The sequence below is a fragment of the Phyllostomus discolor genome, chromosome 9 (assembly GCF_004126475.2).
Source record: "Phyllostomus discolor isolate MPI-MPIP mPhyDis1 chromosome 9, mPhyDis1.pri.v3, whole genome shotgun sequence".
NCBI classification, from domain to species: Eukaryota; Metazoa; Chordata; class Mammalia; order Chiroptera; family Phyllostomidae; genus Phyllostomus; species Phyllostomus discolor.
Window position 1 is genome coordinate 83803330 of NC_040911.2, and position 22059 is coordinate 83825388.

General features: G+C 48.0%; 2 protein-coding genes across 2 annotated transcripts; both read left to right on the plus strand.

The window, feature by feature from the left end:
• Positions 1 to 217: 217 nt before the first annotated feature.
• Positions 218 to 21340, plus strand: TBC1D20 (TBC1 domain family member 20). Its single transcript, XM_028524842.2, has 8 exons — positions 218 to 450; positions 6967 to 7152; positions 8512 to 8589; positions 17008 to 17194; positions 17363 to 17464; positions 18615 to 18756; positions 19565 to 19752; positions 20023 to 21340. The coding sequence occupies exons 1-8, from the start codon at positions 381 to 383 to the stop codon at positions 20276 to 20278; spliced, it is 1209 nt and encodes a 402-aa protein (XP_028380643.1). The 5' UTR covers positions 218 to 380; the 3' UTR covers positions 20279 to 21340.
• Positions 11197 to 12357, plus strand: LOC118496810 (small nuclear ribonucleoprotein E-like). The gene has a single exon (XM_036009671.1). The coding sequence runs from the start codon at positions 11623 to 11625 to the stop codon at positions 11908 to 11910; it is 288 nt and encodes a 95-aa protein (XP_035865564.1). The 5' UTR covers positions 11197 to 11622; the 3' UTR covers positions 11911 to 12357.
• Positions 21341 to 22059: the final 719 nt, after the last annotated feature.

A 22059-nucleotide genomic window follows, 5' to 3' on the forward strand; every position in this document is an offset into this window, starting at 1 on the left:
AGTGGATTGAGTGTCTGCCTGCGAACCAAAGGGTCCCCGCCTCGATTCCCCGTCAGGGCACTGGCCTCAGTTGTGGGCCCGGTCCCCAGTAGGGGGCGCGCCAGAGGCAACCACGCATTGAGGTTTCTCTCCCTCTCTCCCTCCCTCCCTTCTCTCATATCTTTCTCGGTTCCCTGTCTCCGGTTTAGGGAGCCCCGCCTGCTCCAGCGTAGCGAACGGTCACGTGCCGGCGTGGCGAAGATGCCTACGCGCCTGCGCGCAGCCGGCCGCCCAGCCGATCCTGCGGGGCGGTGCGGGCTCTGGCTGACGCGCCGGCGGCCGCGTCTCCTCTCGGCTTCACCACCAGCCGGGGCTCGGGCCGGGGCCCGGGCCCCCGGGACATGACTTCCCAGAGTCCGCAGGGCGACAGCCCCACCTCCAGTCTCCCGGACAGAGGCGCGGAGACGGCAGGTACGGAATCCGGCCGGGGCGTCGAGGAGTGGCCTGCGAGGGCCGCCTGAGCGACAGGGGCGACCCTGGGCCGGGGACAGCTGTCGGAGGAGCACGGGACTCCCGACGGGCCGCGTAGGGTGCACCCAGGGCCGCGGGCAGGGGTCAGGACGGCGGGAGAGGAACGGGCTGAAGAGAAACAGAGCCTAGAAGCGGGGGATCCACGGACGCTGATGAGACCAGAGGAACCGTGGTGGCAGAACCAGGTCCCCGGTGGGAAGGGGCGGGGACGCAGCGCCTTTCCTCATCGCGTCTGAAAGGGAGAATCTGGTCTGGGAGAACTGAGGCCAAGCTTCACCGCCGTCCTGACACCGTCCGGCCACGTCCGCAGACTCCTGGTGCCGCCTCCCTAGTTGTGAGGCAGGTTCCCAAACTTCATTCATCTGTCGCCGGCTTGATTTGCGTGGTGTGCCTGGCCACCTATTTCTTTTCATAATTACCATAAAATCCGGCCCTTTAAAAGTGTACGGTTCAGTGGTTCTCAGCACTTTCACAGGGCTGTGCAATCGTCAGCCCTAATTTCAGAACATTAATATTCCGAAAAGGAAGCCCATCACTCCGCACTCCCCAGTCTCCACAGCTCCTGGCAGACACTAATCTGCTTTATGTCTCAATTCTGTTCCATCTAGTTTAATGTTATTTAATTGTGTAAAAAGCAATGTTCTATTTTGATATCGTTTAATGATTGTTTCATACAATTATTTCTGTGAAATCATGGTTTTGTTGTGTGCTGTTTTCACATATGTTTTACATACAAGACATGACAGTTAAAACTTTTCATGTTTACTCTGTACCAAGTAAAATCATCTCTGTCCCCTCTAAGAAGACTGAAGCAGCTCTCCCACTCTTCTGTCCTCTCATCGGCCGTGTCCATGATGTTGTAGAACCAGTCGACATGTTCAACCCACATATTCTGATGAAGCACTTGATATCAGATCTGTTTCTCGGGGCTCATTTTCTGTTGTCCCCCCTTTCTGCTCTGCTAGTCCTGGGTGGAAGTGGAGCTCACGCATACTACTTCCCCTGGCCCTCTGGTTTTGTGGCCCTTTGCTGGTGTCTGGATGACCTCTTTCTTCATGGCCTGATAGTCCGTGAGTGCCCCAGCGGTGCGGGTCTGGTGACCCGGGGTAGCACAGCTGTGCCGACTTGATGTCCTGGTTTCCTTGATTTTACTTCTCTGGATGAATAGGAGGAACTTAGAGTATTTTTGGAGAATTAACAAAGTTACTAACTCTAGCAGTTCTCCTGTGTAGAGTTCATGATTGAATCGGTTTACTCTCCAGAATATTTTTTTGCATTGTTAGGGTAAAGCCGTCATTCTTAATACACGCTTGTCTGTATGTTTCAAGTAATGAATCTGTGCTAAGTCTGGTACAGTTAGTTGAAACTAAATAGGACCTTCAAAAACAGAAGCTACTTTGTCTTACTTTTTTTTTAATGGGAACCTTACTCAGAAAAAGGTAAGGCTGTACTCTCCTACTGTCTTTCTCTGGTACAGATATTAAGTTCAAGCACTAAGATTTTTTTAGTCCTTACTCAAGGATATGCTTATTGATTTTAGAGAGAGGAAGGGGGGCAGAGAGAGAATCATCCATGTGAGAGAGGAACATTGATTGATTGCCTCTCCTGTGTGCTCCGACTGGGGATCAAACCTGCAACCTAGGCCTGTGCCCTGACCAGGAATTGAACCCATGACCTTTTGGTGTGCTGAACCACACTCCAACCAACTGAGCCACCTGGCCAGGGCTCAAGCCTAAAATTTTAAGTTAACTTTCAGTGTCAACATCTGGAGTTCAAGGGGTGGGATAGGGTGGTGTCTGAGGGGATGTCTCTCTCTCTCTCTCTCTCTCTCTGTGCGCCTCTTGGCCTCTCCCAGTGTTTTGAAGAAGGCTAGCACTGCTCAGTTTGAGTCTGACTTGTTTAAAGACCGCAAAGCTTTCTTGATATGCAAGCTTAAACCGAATAAGTATGGAATTTGGTACTCTCGCATAAGATTCCATTACAGTGTACTCACATGTAGATCTTTTACCTACTATAAGCCATTAATATGTATTTTGCTGATATGGAAAAACTTTTAGAGGAAGCATAGCTAGTGTTCATCTTTAGTCATTGTCATATATATATATATATATATACAGACACACACACACACACACATATGTTTATGTGTATGTATATGTAGTTTCCCAAACCATGTGCTGTTGGAGATGCATGTTTCTCTGAGGAGGCAGAAATCTCCCCCTGGGTTCTGTAGCCGGGGTTGGGAAGGCTTTGAGACAGCACCAGGCTCCGTCATCTTTATCTGAACTGTTAAGAACTGCTGCTTCAGTGCCCCTTATTAAAATAAGTGATTGTTTTAATGGAGAGCCAGCCAAGTAGTGCCTGTATCATTTTTTCTCTGTGTTGAATGAATCGCTTTTCAGGCACCGGGGATTTATTTATAGCAGTGTCTTACGTTGTGTAGCCAGCTGTAGGGTAATCATTCCGTCGTGGTTATGGTAGCCAAGACCTCTTGCTGCAAAGAATTTGGAAGGTGTCAACTTTGGGACATGTGATACATCTCTTTCATAAGTGGGGCCAAAGGAAACTGGGGGAGAAATGATTCAGGGAGACTGAGGTCGTGGACACGCTACGTCCCGAGGACACGTGGGCCCCCCCCACCCCCCGCCAGGATACAACGTTCTCACGGCCGGAAGTGCGTGTCCCACCCCCAATCCATCTACAAAATTTATCTTAAAATAGGAAGTAAGCATGAATTGTAATATTTTCCTGAGTATCCCAGAAGTAGCTCTGTGATTTTTCTCTGAGGTGAAGAAGATATGTGTGAATTAGTTTCAGTTGAGACTTTACTAACATTTTCTTCCTCACTGTGTAATCTAGCAGTTGACCTTACCACCCTGTAATTTATGTATCTCTAGCTCACTTGAGTTTTCTGTTTTCTTCTCCCTTTTTATGTCACAGTGAGAGCTTATATATTAGGTGTAATAAATATTTCTGTATGGGGGGGCACACTTAAGGAGCGCCTTCCTCCTCGGCCATTAACAACTTCATCGAAAGTGGGATTGATGAAGGTGATATTAGGGCTCGAACAGACAGCAGCTAAAATTCACATTCCAGCAGCATCCCACCCTGGGAAGTACCAGGAGCTTCAGAAAAAGGCCAAAGAATCTACAAATCTGTAGTCCTGTGCCACACAGCGTTTGGGTCGGTGATGGACCACGTATATGAAGGTGGTATCACAACGAGGTCTAGGTGCACAGTGGGCCGTACCACCCAGATTTGTGTAAGTGCACTCGGTGATACTCGCATAGCAGCGAAACTGCCCGACAGCACCTTCTCAGGACACAGCCCGCTGTTGGGCAGCCCAGGACCCTGTTCAGGGTTGCACTGGGATGTCAGTGTGGGGAAGGCGATGCCGTTTATCACAGGCCGGTGTTTCCAAAGGAACAGTAACTAAGCTCATTTTTTTATTCTGTTCTGTGTACATTGCATCCCCACAGGGCACTGAAAACCAGAAGATAGTAGTAAATTTTGAAATGCAGGACTAAGAATAGAGTTAGAACAGAGTGTTAAGAGAACTGAGCACTGGAGCTGTGGTTTGGGTTCAGAATTGGTAAAAACTCCGGCAGATTATTTACCAAAATGTAATGGAAATCCAGCTGATGGCAAGCAGTGTTCCTTTCTCCAAGATACAAGCCACGGTTTCCCTTTCCCCCAGATTGCTAAACAGCTTACTTAGGAAGAGGGGCAGGGTGGATATACGTCTAAAGAAATGGAGGAAATTTTTCCACACTCTGAGGTAGATTAACAGGATTTCTAAACATCTGCTTGCCTCAAGCAGTATTCATTTTACTATGTAAGGGTTCTTAATTTGTGGCATGTAGAAAATACAAGGAAACTCTGAGAAAAAAAATTACAGGCTATCTGGTACTTTATATTTGTCATTGGAAATTAATTCAATTCCTGCTGCTATCTGGTCTCAGTCTGTTCCATACAAAGTCTGCACTGCAATCCTGCATGTCTGCAATCCCTCTTTGAAAACTCACAGCCTTCTCTTCCAGAGTGGGGCCCTGTGACCCGGGTGACCGCCCTCCCTGTCTTTGCTTGGCTGTAGAGCAAAGCCCAGACTCTCCCATAAGCTACATTCACTGCAGTCCTTCAACTCTGCCCTCTCTCCCTCCACCTAACACCTCAGCTTCACAGAATTATCTCTGTGTTTTGGGGACATGATGTTATTTTCCTGTGACAAGGTCTTCGGCACACTCTCTCATCTCCCTGGAATGCTCTCGCTTCAACCACTCATCCGTGTGCAGAGCTTTCTTTAAGAAGGTACCAGAGCATATTCTTGGTGGAGCCTTTCCAGGTTGCATGAGAAGCAGTCATTCTTTTGTCTGGAGTTACATAATTCTTCAGGATTCCGTTATATCATGTGTAATAATTGTTTGTGTCCATCCCTTCTGTGAGCCTCTCCAAGGCTAGGAGGGAGTCACATTAATCTTTTCTATTTTTCTTTTTAAGAGCGAGAGAAAGGGAGGGAGAAAGAGAGGGAAAGAAACATCAATTGGTTGCCTCTTGTAGGCGCCGCTGTCGGGACCCAACCTGCAACCCAGGCACATGCCCTGACCAGGAATCGAACCGGTGACCTTTCACTTTGCGGAATGACACCCAACCAACTGAGCCACACTAGTCAGGGCTCAAATTAATCTTTTTGCCCATGTACAGTGCTTACTATGAGTAGATGTTCATTAAAGGATGGATTGATAAATCAACGGGTAGACTAATGGACAAGTGGATAGATGGACAGATAGATGGATGGACAGATGGGTGGACATATGGATGGACGCACTGAAGCCAAGAGCTTGACGCACCTTGTAAACAAACATTTAACTAATTAGGTGTTGCACTGACAGAAAATTGGGACTTAATTTTTATGATTTCTAGATAGAGTAACCATGTAATTTAGCATCCAAGCTGGGACATTTTTGAAAGTACAGGTCGCAGGAGGGGTGTGCAATGAACAGTTATGCCAGGATTACAGGCGTGAACCAGGAGCCTCTCAGACAAACGGAAAGAGATGGTCACTGTACTTGGTTACCGAGGGGAAAACAGTGTAGCTGGGAAAACAGGTCTTCTTAGGTTCAAAGTCACCTGTGTTATTTTCCTGTCTGCACCTGCGGTTGCACATGGCTCCAGACCAGCTGACCTGCATGTCACAGCTGTCATAGGCAGGTAACCAGGACCATCAGTGCCAAGTTTCATTTGTGTTAATAACACGCAGTTTTGTCATGGAAACAGTTTGTGGATTGTTGCGTGGAATACGAAGTTATTGAGGAAAGCCGCTTAGTGTCCCTTCTAAACCTAATGTACCTTTCGATATTTGTCTTCTGTAAAGCCTGCCTTCTAATGTTGCCGTCCACCATACGTGTCTCCAGTGCCTTACACTGAGTACGTGCTACATACATGTTTTTAATGGGTCCACCTGCTGTTAAGTGAAAGGGCCTGTGTGTCCTGTCTCCCGGCGTCTTTCCTGCTCTCTCTCCCCAGCCTCTTGACACCCTCCTTTTCCTCTTTCAGCTTCTCGGCCCGGCCTGACCCACAACACTCCCTGAGCTCTCGGTGTCTGCACAGTCCTTTTTCTGGCAACTGCAGTGCACCCCTTTGTGACACCCTTTTATGGTGCCCTGTTTAACTTTCCTTGTGTTTGCCATTCCTAAACTTAGCTATTCTGCATGAAACTCTTAAGAACCTGTTACTCCATTATTTTAAATAGAAAAAATTGTAATAGGACAAACATCAACCACAAATTCTTGACTGGTTTTCTAAAGAGTATTCTAAACACAGTAAAATGCCTGTGTATAAATAACAAACACTCACATAAGGATGTGAGAAGCTTAAAACGTCTCTTCCTGATCGCGGTGATCAGCGCGGCTCTCGCTCTGGGTGCGACGTCATGCCCTCTCACCACCCACGCTCGAGAGCTCCAGTGAGCACACGCTTTTGCCCTCTGATTGGAAGTGTTTCTAGGACTCTGATGTTTTACCAGTAACTGGAAACTCTTGTGGTTTTGTTTAAAAATGTAGTGTTGCATTTTGGTGGCGTACATTTTACATTTTTCCTCTCTAAACCACAGGAAAAAATTATATGAGAAAGAGATATATGCTCTAAAGCTTCATACTAAGAAAGAAGAGGCATTCTGTTAGGAAAACATAACAGTAACTGTTAGATATGTCTAAGTTTAGTGAGCATTTATTATCATTATAATTCCTTGCTGGTTACTTACATGGTATATTTCCTTCCTGTTTTGTACATTACGTGCTAATTAAATATCTAATTGTGCTAATTAAATAGGTTGGCTTTAAATATACCTACCTATACCTCAGACCAAATTAGGATATTGAGCCCTGAAGAAAATGTACACATGCTGGATATGTGCCTGATGCACCCCCACCCCCACTTATCGTTTGCTTGTTTCTGCAGCCTTTAATGGGAAAAGGAAAAAGAAAGTGGCAGAGATATACCAGGCTCTGAACAGCGATCCCACTGACGTGGCTGCCCTCAGACGCATGGCCATCAGCGAAGGGGGGCTCCTGACTGACGAGATCAGGCGGGAAGTGTGGCCCAAGCTCCTCAACGTCAGCACCAGCGACCCACCTCCTATATCCAGTAAGGGGGTGCTGTGTGGGGAGCTTACTTGGGAGGCAAGGGGCAAAGAATTCCGGGATCTCTGGTGTTTGTGCTGATGTCACACTAGAAGGAGATGAGTAGATCTGAAGTGCTGCAGAATGTGATTGGGTCAGCTCTGAATATAAGTCCAGACTAAGAAGTAAAGGTTTATTCAAAAGTGGAACGAGCTTTTCTTAGGTAGTTATGTAGGGAGCTATTACTGGCTAGGTGGCTAGGTAGGGGAGTTCATTAAAAATGTGCACTGCAGTCTGTGTTCACTCAGAGGAGTCTGCGTTTCAACAAGCACTCCACCTAATTCTGATGTAGGTGGACGACATTGTGAGAAACATTAGGCTGTGGGGAAAAAGAATATCTTTAAAAAACATAAAAGATTTTTTATTGGAAAATACTATGATTGTTTTGAATTCTAAAAGTCTATAATCCTGTGAAAAGCTGTTACTTAACAAACCCACAAGGGCCATGGAGTAGAAGGAGTTCCTTGGAATAGGGCACAGAATACGGACGAAAGTACTGCAGACGCCACCCGTTCACTCCACAGACATTTACTGCTTTTCTGCCATGGGTAGCAAAGCCCAGCTGCCGGGGATGCTTTCACTTATTTGGTAGATCCTGGTTGTGTTCCTGTTGTGTGCCAGGTGCTGGAGATGGTTGCAACAGCCTCCGCCCGTGGAAGGTCACAGTGTCGTAGGGCAGCTGAGTGGGTATTAAGTTACCATTTGTTATTATTTTTGAAACTGACTGCCTTAGAGCAGCCAGCTTTTTGTTGGAAGGAGAGGGCAGTGTCATGTTTACACTCTGAATCCTGAGATGATGTTCTTCTACCAGGTTCCAGGTCCCCCGACTTTGTAAGCTGGAGTCCACGTGGGGGTGTTTTGCACAGTTTCTTCTGGTAGCTTTTGATTTTGGTTTGTGAAGGAGATGTGGACTTGTTATACAGCACTCAGCTGGGGTTGAGGTATGACTCAACCAACTGAGCCACACTGGCCAGGGTGGAAATACTACCACTTCACAGATGTGGACTTTGAAATTCAGAGCAGTTACCCAGTGATGCCACAGGGTGCCCCTGGCCTCTTGACTTCTCCTCTGCTGCTGTGTCCACCTGACTCTGTGACCCTCCTGGATGTTGTGACCCCTCCTCTTCTGGTTGGCACGACTTGCATCGAACATGTTTGTAGCTAAACTCAGGATTCCTCTCCAAACATTGTATTTCGAGTCATATTCTCTTTAGGAAAATGCAGGAGTGTGTCCTCCTTGGCTTTGGGCTAAAACCAGAATGTTTCACTCCTGATCTGGCTTCTCTGACGTTCCTATGGTGACGTGTTCCTTTTCCTCCAATAGGGAAAAGCCTACGAGAGAGCAAGGACTACCAGCAAGTGCTTCTGGACGTCCGGCGGTCGTTGCGGCGCTTTCCTCCTGGTGAGAAGCTCTCTGTCCCAGTTGCACTTACCTTGTCACATTGGCACCTGTCCCGGGAGCTTCCATCCCAGCACACAGCGGGACCCAACATGTGCTCCCGGTCCGCCGAGTCACCTTTCAGTTCCTCTGTCACACTCAGACCCCCACTGGGAGCCTGAGCCAAAAGTCATTTCTCTTGGCCTCGAGGTGGTGAATGGAAACAGAGGTTTGTTTCCCCACTTCTGGAGCCGCGGAAGAGAATAGGAATTACTAGAGCCTCCGTCTGGCTTTAAGGAGCAGATTGGTTAGGAAGCAGATACTGACAAGAACTAGTGATACCTCTTCTGATCGGGTTTATAAGTAGTAATATCTTGCATATACATATGTTGAATTCCTTGGGCTGGAAGGGAGGCCGTTCCCTCATGTTCGAAGTCTGTTTCTAAAACTGCCTCCCCATTCCAGGAAGAATGAGAAGAATGACTGGTGTCTGCATTTTCACAGTGAAGGAAATTGGGCAACAAACCACATTTTTATGACCCATTTCTCTTCCATTGGCAACTCTGCCTTTAGGGACATAAAGAGAGAATTGCTAAAGGGAACAAGACCCTCTAAACCAGCAATGTGATTTGCACCTGATGTGCTGCAAGAATTTTTAAGGGGCAGAGGGGGCAGAGCATCTCAGTGTGGTCCCTGAGATGCCAGCATGGGCAGCCAGCGAGTCCTGGCAGCGGGGTGTGCAGGGAAGGCAGGGGCGGCGCGTAGCAGGAACCGCGGGGCGGTGGTGGTGTTCGCCAAGGATGCCTGCTCCTGGAGTTATGTCCCCACCGAGAGCTGTGAGGTAGACAAGTGCCACGCTGAGCTCTTGTGGGACACCTCAGGTTCCTCTTAACCATGACAGTGCTGGCTCTGGCCTGTCCTGACTCAGACACTGTGCTCATCGGCTTTGACATTAGCAGGCCGGAAACACTGGACAGTGTTTTCTAGAAGTGGCAAGGAGAGACTCAGGAGTTTTGCCCCAGTGCCAAGGTTGTGCTGCTTGACTGTAAACGGGACATGCAGGCCGACCTGGCCACACCGAGGGAGCTGTTCAGGCAGCGGCTCATGCCTGTTACGCATGAGCAGGGCACTGCTGGCCAGGCAGGTGGGGGGCATGTCCTGTGTGGAGTGATGTTCCTGGCCCTCTGAGCGCAGTGTCAGGGATGTCTTCCATGTGGCCACAGTGACCTCCGGGGTTCATGGCCGTAGGTAGCTGCGCTGTACCGACTCACACTGGGGACTGCAGTGATCCACTCAGCTGGCAGGACAGCCAGACCAGGGGGACAGGACGAAGGCGAGATACACAAGGATTGAGCCGAGAGTTGCAGGCTCATGTGAGGAGCCAGGGAGGGGCAGAGTGTCAGGAGGGGTGGCGGAGGGCACAGTTGTTTTCCTGCCTGCACCCTGGCTTCCTGACCTCCTGGCTCTGGCTGGGACTTCAGGGCAGGATGAGTGAGCAGTTCTAGGCCGGGGACCCAGAGGAGGAGGTTCCACCATTCTCCATGTCTACATTCCCCTCCTCTCCACGGGAGGTTGAGGGAGCCGGCAGGGCAGACATCTGGGCCGGGAGCTAGAATGGGGGAAAAGCAGCTGGGGAAGCTGGTATCAAGCAATGACCTTGGTTGAGTCTCAGTGTAGGAAGGGTGCCTTTCTTCCCCCGCCACTCAAGTCCCCATATCCTGGTCCTGGTGTCCTTCCCTAAGGAAAGTGTCCATTCCATGACCTTCTTTTTGTCTCTTCTCGCACGTCTACAGCTATTCTCACTCATCTCCACCTCCAGGCAACATGCACTAAGTTAAAAGGCAAGTTGAACCCTGGCTGGTGTGACTCAGTGGATTGTGTGCCGGCCTGCAAACCAAAGGGTCCCCGGTTCGATTCTCCGTCAGGGTACATGCCTGGGTTGTGGGCCAGGCCTCCAGTAGGGGGCATAAGAGACAACCACACATTGGTGATTCTCTCCCTCTCTTTCTTCTTCTCATCCCTTCTCTCTAAAAATTAGTTAATTAAAAAATAAAAAGCAAGTTGAGAAGCCATTCCCTCCATATATCCACTAGTGCTAGCTCCTCCCTCTCTTTCCCCAGCAGTCCCCAAATGAAGCCCATGTCCATGGGGGATAAAAAAATTTTAAACACACAATACCTGACTATTTAGTCAGGGGCACTGACCTCTTTTCCTTTAGATTGTCAAATTGGAAAAATAAACAGCCAGTACAACAGTAGCCATCTGGTGTGAATGAGTCAAAAGTATACCTATTTTTTGTCAGATCAGCAAAAAATCTAAAATAGTTTTTGGTGTGCCACAGAATTTTAGCAATTACTTTGTGTGTGCCATGAGATGAAAAAGGCTGAACATCGCCTCTGTAAACCCGTTGCTTCAATCTGCTGAACCCATGATTTGGCTTGGATTTTTAAAAAAAAATATTTTACTTATTTACTTTTAGACAGAGGGGAAGGGAAGGAAAAAAAGGAGAGAAACATCAGTGTGTGGTTGCCTCTTGCGCATCCCCCACTGGGGACCTGGCCTGCAACCCAGGCATGTGCCCTGATGAGGAATTGAGCCAGCAACCCTTTGGTTCACAGGCTGGCACTCAATCCACTGAGCCACACCAGCCAGGGTGGGTTTTGTATTTTAAAGGGCCTTTATTCCTACCCACAGCTTTGCCTTCTGGAGAGGTTTAGTGGTTTTTGGATAGCCAGTGGCCTGCCACCTTGGTTTTTTATTTTAATTTTTTTATTTACTTATTTTTATTGAGGTATAATTGACATACAGCATTATATTAGTTTCAGGTGTACAACATAATGATTCAATATTTGTATGTATGCAACTTGGTTTTAATGAAAACATACACCCATGGTCCAATCCCCTTTTCCTATCCTGCTGCTTTGGTTTTTATTTGTTTTTTTAGTAACTTTAACTTAGGCCTCTGTGTTGAAGATAAACTTTAAAAAAATCTACATATTCCAGAAGTAGCTTTTTGAGGTAGCACATGGCTTAGTGTGGACTTCGTCAGCTTCCGCCATGGTGTACTGTGGCCAGGGCCCAAAAGTGCGGAAGGCGATGGTGCAGCCCATTAACCTCATCTTCAGGTCCCTACAAAACAGATCTCGGATTCAGGAGTGGCTTTCTGAGCAAGTGAATGTGTGGATAGAGGGCTGTGTCATTGGTTTTGATGAGTGCATGAACCTCATATTAGATGATGCAGAAGAGATTCACTCTAAAACAGAGTCAAGAAAACAACCAGGTCAGAACGTGCTGAAAGGAGGTAATAGTACTCTGCTCCAAAGTGTCTCCCCTGGAAGTGACTAGTGAAGTGAGAACCTGAAGCAGTACAGTGTGTGTTTTCTAGGCGTTCTTTGTTGGGAGCAGAGTTCTTAAACATTCATGTCATGTTGATTACCCTTATGTCATTACCAGATGACAAGAAATGCTATGGGTTTTTTTTATTAACAACACAAACAGAAATCTATAGTGACATTTATTTTTTGCTGTTTTTTTTTTTAGAAAATGTTTTCTTTTTCCATTATAGTTGATATTCAATATGATATTAGTTTCGGGTATACAGCATAGTTGTGAGACATTTATTTGACTTATGAAGTGATTTCCCCAATAAGTCTCGTACCCACCTGGCGACTTCTGTAGTTACTACAGTATTATTGGCTATAGTATTCCCTGTGCTGCGCTTCCCGTCCCTGCGACTGTTCAGTAACCACCACTTCGTACTTCCTAATCCCTTCACCATTGCCACTCAGCCCCCCGACACTCCTCTGTCTGGCAGCCACCAGCTCATTCTCGTATCTAGGAGTTTGCTTCTGTTTCAGTTCATTTATTTTGTTTTTTGGATTCCACATATAAATGAAATCATACAGCGTTTGTCTTTCTCTATTTGACTTATTTTACTCACTATATTACCCTATACAGCATAATCCATGTTGTTGCAAATGGTAGGATTTCATTCTTTTTACGGCCAAGGACTACCCGCCCCGTTGTGTGTGTGTCCCCCATGTTCTTTCCCCAGTCATCCACTGACGGGCAGTCAGATTGCGTCTGTATCTTGGCTGTTTTGTATGAAATGTCCTTCATTGTCTCTTGTTACCTGATACAAATATTGCTACGCTAGTTTTCTATCCTTTCCATTTGCACGAAATATCTTTTTCCATCCCTTTACTTTCAGTCTCTGTCTTTGATCTGAAGTGGGTTTTGTTGGTTCTTATTTTCTTTTCCATTCAGCCACCCTATGTCATTTTTTTTTAATCCTCACCTGAGGACATGCTTATTGATTTTAGAAAAAGTGGGGTGGGGAGAAACATCAATATAAGAGAGAAACATCAGTCAGTTGCCTCTCTTAAGTGCCCTGACTGAGAACTGAACCCTTCACCTTTTGGTTTATGCTTCAACCACCTGAGCCACACCGGCCAGGGCACTCTGTCTTTTGATTGAAACATTTAATCCACCAAAAGACACAGGTGTATACTTATTGATAAATGGTAGGTATGTAGTTATTGTCATTATTCATGTTTTGGGGTCTTTTTTTCTTCCTCTTCTTAAAGAAGTTCCTTTAACATCTCTTGTAATACCGGTTTGGTGGTGATGAACTCCTTTAGCTTTTTCTTGTCTGAGAAGCTCTTTATATCTTCAGTTCTAAATGATAGCCTTGTGGAGTAGAGAAGTCTTGGTTGTAGCTTCTTGATTTTCATCACTTGGAATATTTTGTGCCAGTCCCTTCTGGCTTGCAAAGTTTTGCTGAGAAATCAGCTGTCTTATGAGAGTGCCCGTGTAGGTAACTAACCGCTTTTTTTTCCTTGCTACTTTTCATGTTCTGTCTTTGTCTTTGATCTTTGGCATTTTAATTATGATGTGTTGTGGTGTGGGCCTGTTAGGCTTCATTTTATTTAGAACTCTCTGTACTTCCTGGATTCGCATGTTTATTTTCATCACCAGGTCAGGGAAGTTTTTTGTCGTTATTTCTTATAAATAGGTTCTTAATCCCTTGCTCTTTCTCTTGTCTTTCTGGTGCCCCTATGATGTGAATATTGTTATTTTTGATGTTGCCCCAGAGTTCCCTTAAATTATCCTCATTAAAAAAATTTTTTAGCCCTGGCTGGTATAGCTCAGTGGATTGAGGGTGAGCTGCAAATCAAAGAATTGGTGGTTCAATTCCCAGTCAGGGCACGTGCCTGGGTTGCGGGCGAGGTCCCCAGTGGGGGCCACATGAGAGGCAACCACACATCGATGTTTCTCTCCCTCTGTTTCTCCGTCCCTTCCCCTCTCTCTAAAAATAAATTAATTAATTAATTTGAAAAAAGGTTTTAAAATTTTTGCTGTTCTCCTTTTGTGTTTTCTGCTTGTTTTTTAAATCACTGATTGGATTCTCTGCTTCATCTCATCTGCTGTTGATTCCATCTAATGTAGTTTTCATTTCAGTTATTATATTCTTCATTTCTGACAGGTTCTTTCTTACGTTCTTTTATCTCTTTCTTGAAGTTCTCACTGAGTTCATCTATTCTTTCCCTAAGTTCATTGAGCATCCTTATAACCAGGGTTTTGGAAACTGGAAACACTGTGTATCTGGTAGGTTGTTTGTCTTTATTTCGTTTAGTTTTTTCTTTTTTTCTGGAGTTTTGTCCTATTCTTTAACTTAGGACATTTCTTTGTTTCATTTTGTTTTTTTCATCCTGTCTTTTTTTTTTTAAGATTTTATTCATTTATTCTTAGAGAGAGGGGGAGAGAAGGAGAGATACATTGATGTGTGAGAGAAACTGATTAGCTGCTTCTCATTGGTTGACTGCGGACTGAGCCTGCATCCCAGCATGTGTTCTCACTGGGAGTTGAACTGGCGACCTTTCATTCTGTGGAGCAATGCCCAACCAGCTCAGCCACACCGGTCAGGGCTGTTTCCTCATTTAGGCTGCCTCTCTGTGTTTGTTTTTGTGTGTTTTGGAAGATCTGCTACGTCTCCCAGTCTTGGAGAGTGACCCTATATAGTAGGTGTTCTTTGGGGCCCAAGGTGTGGACTCCCTGGTCACCTGAGCTCAGTGCTCCCGGGAAGTCCCTTGTAGAGGTGGTGTGTGCCCCTCTGTGATAGTTGAGCCTTGACTGCTGTTGGCACATCGGTGGGTGGGACAGAGCCCCAGGCCGACTGGTGAGAACTGTCTGTGACTGTCGTAGACACCCTGTGGTGCAGGGGCTGCCCCCCCCGCCCCCGCAGGATTCAATTCAGTGGGGCTCTGGTGCCTGCCGAGTCCACCCTTTGGGTGTGTCATTTGCGTAGCTAATTGGGTGATGATCATTTGTGGTCTGAAGCTGGCCACTGGCTGCTGGGCATATTGGCTCTGGGGCCTCTAGGGAGGGGCTCTTGTGCAGCCCCAGGTCAGCCACTGCCTGTGCCCAGCTTGGGGTCACTGGGTAGCAGCTACACAGTGATGTGCAGTTGCTAGCTGCCAGCACTGGACTTGGAGGCCGCTACCACTAATGCTGGAAGCCGCTTAGCAAGAGGTACAGGGCACGCTGAGGCTAGTGGCTGCTTAAGTGGGGTTTGTGGACCTTTGAGAGGTTTTAGGAAAGTCGACAGCATGAGCCGAGGCCAGTAGCTTGTGAGAAAATGCTTCTGAAAGAGGTTCAGACTGGGGCATAGGTGGGGTGAGGCAGGGTCTCCCTATTCTGCTGCTGTGGAATAGACCACCTAGTACAGATGCCTTTCTTCACCTCCCCCCCACATTTTCCCTCTGAACCCTTTATTCCTCTTTTATTTACGTAACATCCGTCTATGATATTCTTTCTGTAGGCCAAACTTTCCATGTGGTTTAGTGTTGTTTTTGCTTTCACGTTCCTCTGAGCTCAGCTGACCACTCTCTCATCCTGAACTTCAAGCAGAGTCTAATGTTTTCTGTTACTGCTTTTTGACCTCACCTACCCTTCTACTGGATTTACTTCGCTTTCTTTTTTAATTTTATCTTTTAGAGTGTGCCCTTTTGAGAAGCAGGAGGGTAAATATGGGCAAGAGATGAACTTTGCTCTCATTTTAAACCCGCCGTTCAGTTTAATCTGGGCCCTTACCTTAGCTGCTTCTCTCCCAGGACCTGTTTTTAACTGAAAAGGCTAATGGTGCAGGCAAGCTGTGCCGTGTGCCGTTCTTCTAATGAGGTTCGAACGGCCGGGATCTGGCACTTGGACACTAAAAGCGGGTGATCCGAGGGGCCGCACCGCCCACCACCAGGCCCGCTGCCTGCGCAGAACGAGTGCCCAGGACGGCTCCTCCTCTCCAACCGTGTCTCTGCCCCCAGGGGACCACGTCTCCTGTGATGTTTAGTTCAGTTTAGAGGGGAACGTGCAGTTAATTTGTTTTTATTTTGTATGATTTCATACCTACAGAAAAGTTACAAAAATAGGACAAAGAATTCCCCCCATACCTTTTACCCAGATTTTCTTATATGTTAATATCTTACTGTATTTGCTTTCTCTCCTCCATGTGCATACACATAAATTTTTTTCTGCATTGTTTGAGAATAAATTACAGGCTGTGCCCCTTTGTTCCTAAATATTTCAGAGTATATTTCCTAAAAAAACAAGGCTCTTATATCATGACAGTGTCCTTATGAAAATCAGTAACAACATTAAAACACACTACTGTCTAGTCTGCACATTTCACTCAGATCCCACCATCTCCCCCAGGAGCGGCCTTCACAGGAGGAGGAAACACAAATCCATGCAGTTCCCATTCAGGCACCACGTCCCTAGCCTTCCTTAACCTGGAATAGTTCCTTTGTATTTCATGACAGGCCAATTACTTTATACAATTTCCCTCAATGAGAATTTGTTGGGTATTTTCTCAATATTAGACTTAGGTTTATACATTCTTGATGGGAGCACCGCAGGTGTGATGCAGAGTTCTTTTCGGTGCGTCGCATCAGGAGGCACATGCCACCCCTAGCCCCGCTGCCACCCGTGGCCCCGCTGCCACCCGTGGCCCCGCTGCTATGGCGACTTGGCCGAGGTGTCTGGGTTCTCCCGCTGTAAGGTCACTAGTTGGTGGCTCTCTTCTGTATGCCACTTAATTCCTTCATGTGTATGGACCCTGATATGTGTCACTAAGATGCAAACTTTCTCTGAGCCCTGACCATTGTGGCTCAGTTGGTTGGACATCACCCCACAAAGTGAAAGATCACTGGTTCAAATCCTGGTCAGGGCACATGCCTGGGTTGGGGGTTCAGTCCCCAGTCAGGGTGTGTATGAGAGGTACCTGATCAGTGCTTCTCTCCTTCTTTTTCTCCCTCCTTTCCCCTCTCTCTAAAAATAAATAAATAAATTTTAAAAGCCCTTTCTCTGAAAACCTATTGCTGTTTTCCTAACCTCTGTGTCACTAGGCTGCTTGCCATGTTCAAGTGCATCCCCTCCCCCCACCCCCAGGCATGCCGGAAGAACAGAGAGAAGGGCTCCAGGAAGAACTGATCGACATCATCCTCTTCATCTTGGAGAGCAACCCTCAGCTGCATTACTACCAGGGCTACCATGACATCGTGGTCACGTTTCTGCTGGTTGTAGGAGAGAGGCTGGCAACGTCGCTGGTAGAAAAATTATCTACTCACCACCTCAGGTACCGGCGCAGAGGGACAGAAGAGGCAGGCATCCCTCCCCAAGTGCCCCTGGGGGTAACTCCTCAGCCCATTTCCTCATCGGTGTTTTCAGGGGTTTGAGCCCCACCTGCCCCCACCCCGATCTAAGTGTTGGGGCTGACCAGGCTGATGGAACTGTCTCCCTCTAGGGACTTCATGGACCGGACAATGGACAACACCAAACACATACTAAACTATCTGATGCCCATCATCGACCGGGTGAACCCCGAACTCCACGACTTCATGCAGAGGTACGTATGTGTCTGTGTATACACATGCCTCCTGCCTTCCGTCGCCTTTGTTCCTTCCTCACACATCTAGCCCGTCATCATCTTGCATGGGTCACTGTCGGGTTCTTTTGAGTTGCCCTTTCCCGCCACCAGTTCCCTGAAGAATTCAGTTCTGTACAGAGTCTCAGAGCACTTTTTGAGTGCTGTGCTCTTTTGGGGCTACAAGACATGTGACAACCGTGCCCTTGAGGAGGTTACGTCTAGTGGGCAGAGATGGACGAGGTAAGTGTGCCAATGTGGACTTCAAGATTATTGCCGCAGGAGAAATACAGAGTCCTGCAGGATGCAGAGACAAGAAAGACAAGGCCCTCTGTGGGTGGCATTATTTACCAAGTACCAAGGAGGAGAAATAATTTCTTTACAAATCTCATATGATTTTTTTCTTCTTATTTGAGTTAGAAATGTCTCTTTGGCCAATGCCTGTCTTTTTAATTTTTTTGATAACAGCTATGTCTTCCCTGGCTGGTGTGGCTCAGTGGACTTAGTGCCAGCCTACAAACTGAAAGGTCGCCAGTTCAATTCCCAGTCAGGGCACATGCCTGGGTTGTGGGCCAGGTCCCCAGTTGGGAGTGTGCGAGAGGCAACTGATTGATGTTTCTCTTGCACATCAATATTTCTCTCCTTCTCTTGCTCCTTCCTTTTCCCTCTCTCTAAAAAGTAACTAAATAAAATCTTTTTAAAAATAGCTGTGCCTTAAGATGCTTCTCCTCTCATGTTAACTAAAAAATTAATAGAGTTGTGTTTTCAAGCCTGAGAATATGTATCTTTGCCCCCAATAGGGTAAGACTTTCTCAGAAGGAAAACCATGACATCATTTTCTGTAAATGGATCCTTCATTTTCTTGTAGTAGGCATTTGTTGGCCATTAGGAGATCACCCAGTGAAATAAGGGACCCAGGATCCTATTGTAGCGTTAATGGCACGACGGTAGATCCATTTTAAGGACTTCGTATTTTGTGAGGAAAAAATGCTGAACTCCTAGGTGGCTGAATTTTCCAGAAAGCATATTTCCCAGTTGTTTTCTTCTCATAGCACTGAGGACAAAGGAGGCCCAGAAAAAGGGAAGGGATGACTCAGCGGGGAACCTAACATCTGGATTCCCTCGTTCCTAGTGCCGAGGTGGGGACCATCTTTGCCCTCAGCTGGCTCATCACCTGGTTTGGGCACGTGCTGTCTGACTTCCGGCACGTCGTGCGGTTATACGACTTCTTCCTGGCCTGCCACCCCCTGATGCCCATTTACTTCGCCGCGGTGGTAGGTACCGGCCCCGCGCCGGCAGCTCGATCGTTCTCCCTCAGTGGAAACCTGGTGATTGCGAGACTTCCCAGGCTCGGGTTCCCTGGGCGCCACTCTGTGCGGCAGTGATGGGGAGCGTCACAGAAAGATACGCTCTGTGGGAAAACGAGTTTGGGAAGTGCTGGTTAAACAAAGACAAATAGACTTGTTTATTGCTTGATTCCTCCGAACCTTTAAAACTCTCGCCCGCATTGTGAACTGTGTGTTCCTGTTGACATCTCCAGGAGCAAGTACAAACAGCCAGCTCCGGTGTGGTGTTATGACAGAAACTGAGGTGGCCAGGGGGTGCAAGGGCACCCCAGTTATTAGAGATGTTACATCTGCCAGTAACACACGCGTGTTACTTCGTCGGGGCTGAGAGGGGGGCGGGCGGCGAAGGTGTGAACCCATCGGTGCTCTCCACTGCTCTTCGGAGAGAGCAAGACCATTCTTTCCACTGTTTTGAACCATTTTTTTCTGTGCTGGAGCTCCAGGAGTCTTCCAGTAGTCTCTCTCCTCTTCTTCCTCCTAAAAGAATCTCCTTCATTTAATTGGTCGGTCTTTCACATCAGTGGGTGGAAGTCCGCCTCGAGCCGGAAGGGTCAGCCAGTAGGAAGAGCACTCAGATTTGCACGTTATTACTTCCTAAGTGGATAGGAGACTGTGCCAAACGTTTGGGGTGAGCCCTGTCTGTTACCAGTTTAAGTTCATGTCAAAGGAGAGTGAAATGCACGTGGCCAAGGCCTTGTACGTTCTGGTCCCTGACGCGAGGCCCCGCTCTCCACAGATCGTGTTGTATCGAGAGCAGGAAGTCCTGGACTGTGACTGTGACATGGCCTCCGTCCACCACCTGTTGTCCCAGATCCCTCAGGACCTGCCCTATGAGACACTGATCAGCAGAGCCGGAGACCTCTTTGTTCAGTTTCCCCCGTCTGAACTCGCGCGGGAAGCAGCGGCCCAGCAGCAGGCGGAGAGGTGAGTGAGGCCAAGCCACTGGTTGAGTGGGGGTGTTTGTTAGTGAGCAGGAGTGACGGGCGGGGGTGCGGTGGGGCAGGGCTGCGGGGGTGTGCCCAGAGAGCTGCACTCGTGCCAGCAGAATCCCTGCTGGAGTTCCGATGGATCTTTATGAAGAGCTTTCTGAGCGGTGGACGGCCCTGCCTTCCGCCTATTTAATCTAGTTTTCCTTTCCTTCTCTGCTTCTTTCATGTTATTTCCTTCTTGTTGTCTTCTCCTCCTCCTCTGCAGAACGGCAGCCTCTACCTTCAAAGACTTTGAGCTGGCGTCAGCCCAGCAGAGGCCTGACATGGTGCTGCGGCAGCGCTTTCGGGGACTTCTGCAGACCGAGGAGAGAACGAAGGACGTCCTGACCAAACCAAGGACCAACCGCTTTGTGAAGCTGGCGGTGATGGGGCTGACGGTGGCGCTCGGCGCGGCCGCGCTGGCCATGGTGAAGAGCGCCCTGGAGTGGGCCCCGAAGTTCCAGCTGCAGCTGTTCCCCTAGAGGCCGGGGAAGGTGCTTCCTCCGGCGTTACTCCGAGGCCTCGCCCTTCTGCCGAAGGGTGGGGAGGGGTGGAATGTCCTTTATTAAAAGGGTTTCTGTCAAGGGTTTTCTATTCCTACCAGCCTTCCCGGCCTGTCCGTGGTTTGCCTTCGCCTCAGAGGCCAGGAACAGAGCCTGCCCGACCCTGGGCACAGGCCCGGTGTAGAGCTCTTCCCCGCACAGTGGGCTTCCGAGTGGGCTCTCCGCTGCCGCCTCTTGTGTTGGAGGAAGTGGTTTGTTTGTTTTTTTAAGCTCCCAACTGCCTTTGGAACCTACTAGGCCTGGTTACTGGGGACCCTTTTGGCTGCCTAGTAGTAAGATGGAACACTGAATGCCCGCCTCAAAGCTCCTCCTGTCCTGTCTGTTCTGGCCGGACGAAGAGGGAAGGAGCCACTGCCAAAGAACTCGGACAGCGGCACGAAGGCGAGGGGCAGAGCAGGTCAGCCCGGGAACAAGATCCACCCGTCTTAGGAGCCGCTCCGTCAGCTGGTCAGAAATCAAAGGGACACATGGGAACTAGGTTACTGGGTGAAGCCTGCCACTTTTCAGCCTAGAGGTCACAGGTACTGTCAATCAAGTGAGAAGGGATGTTGAATACCAGGGCCCAGACGTAGACTGGCTTTACCTGCCCTTTTTTTTCTGCCTGTTCTCTTCCACAAGCCACATGAAGTTGCTTATATAAGACAGTTTTTTAAAATATTTTATTTATATATTTTTAGAGAGAGAGGAAGGGAAGAAGAAAGACAGGGAGAGAAACATCAATGTGTGGTAGCCTCTCGCACACCCCCTACTGGGGACCTGGCCTGCAACCTAGGCATGTGCCCTGACTGGGAATCGAACCCTTGACCCTTTGGTTTGCAGCTGGGCGCTCAATCCACTCAGCCACACCAGCCAAGGCATATAAAAGACACTTTGATTGCTATTTTTAGAATTATGTAACACCCATCACATAAAGCACCCTCACTTTAAAAATAATAGTTCCTGGAAAAAATTAGTTCTCATTGGAAGGATGAGCTTCAAAGACCCTGCAGTTTCGTTGTTACTCAATTATTTAATGTTTCACTTCAGCCAGAGTGGCTGTTTGTAAACAGCTCCACACTTCCAGAGCGCCCACTCGTGTCTGCCTTTGCTGTTTGCTTCCGGTCGCCCGTCTGGTCCCAAATAGGCACCCACTCACTACCTTGGCTTCGTTTTGGGGCTTATCTTCCTAACTGCTGGTCTCTCCTTCCTGGTTGGGAGTGCCAGTGGAAACGTTCAGCACCCAGAAGGGGACAGACCGCAGCCTGAAGAGTGTGGTCGGGGCCGGCCGCAGGCGGTTCCCCGCACCACGCTGCCCGGGGGCCCTTCCGGCCCAGGGAACAAATTGGGTCATTCAGTCCTTCTGGGACAGCTTTTCCTGTAAGTGAAGCCAGATTTGTTTGAGATTAATTCTGGCTTGAAAAAAAAAGTGCCTTTTGCTTCTTCAAAGAATTGGGGCTGTATAGTACGAAGCAGCCATGTACTTTCATTTTCCTGGTCTCTCTCTGGCACTGCTCCGTCTTGACAAGTGTTTCAATGTGGAAGTGCCAGAAGCACTCCACCCACCACACCCAGACCCTCACTTCTTTCCCGTGTGCCCTCCGTGTGCCGGGTGGAGGGCGTTCAGCGTGCCAGGCAGCGGGGAAGCCCAGGGAGGTTAGGAGAGGCGTCTGCACTAAGTCACACTCGGCACTTTACAACAAGACGAGCTCTCAGTGAAGGGT

Excerpts from the sequence above, each read along its gene's own strand:
- TBC1D20 (XM_028524842.2), top strand. The coding sequence starts at position 381 with ATGACTTCCCAGAGTCCGCAGGGCGACAGCCCCACCTCCAGTCTCCCG. Across the intron at positions 451-6,966 it reads CAGAGGCGCGGAGACGGCAG|CCTTTAATGGGAAAAGGAAA; the intron begins GTACGGAATCCG and ends TTGTTTCTGCAG. Across the intron at positions 8,590-17,007 it reads GTTGCGGCGCTTTCCTCCTG|GCATGCCGGAAGAACAGAGA; the intron begins GTGAGAAGCTCT and ends CCCCACCCCCAG.
- LOC118496810 (XM_036009671.1), top strand. The coding sequence starts at position 11,623 with ATGGTGTACTGTGGCCAGGGCCCAAAAGTGCGGAAGGCGATGGTGCAG.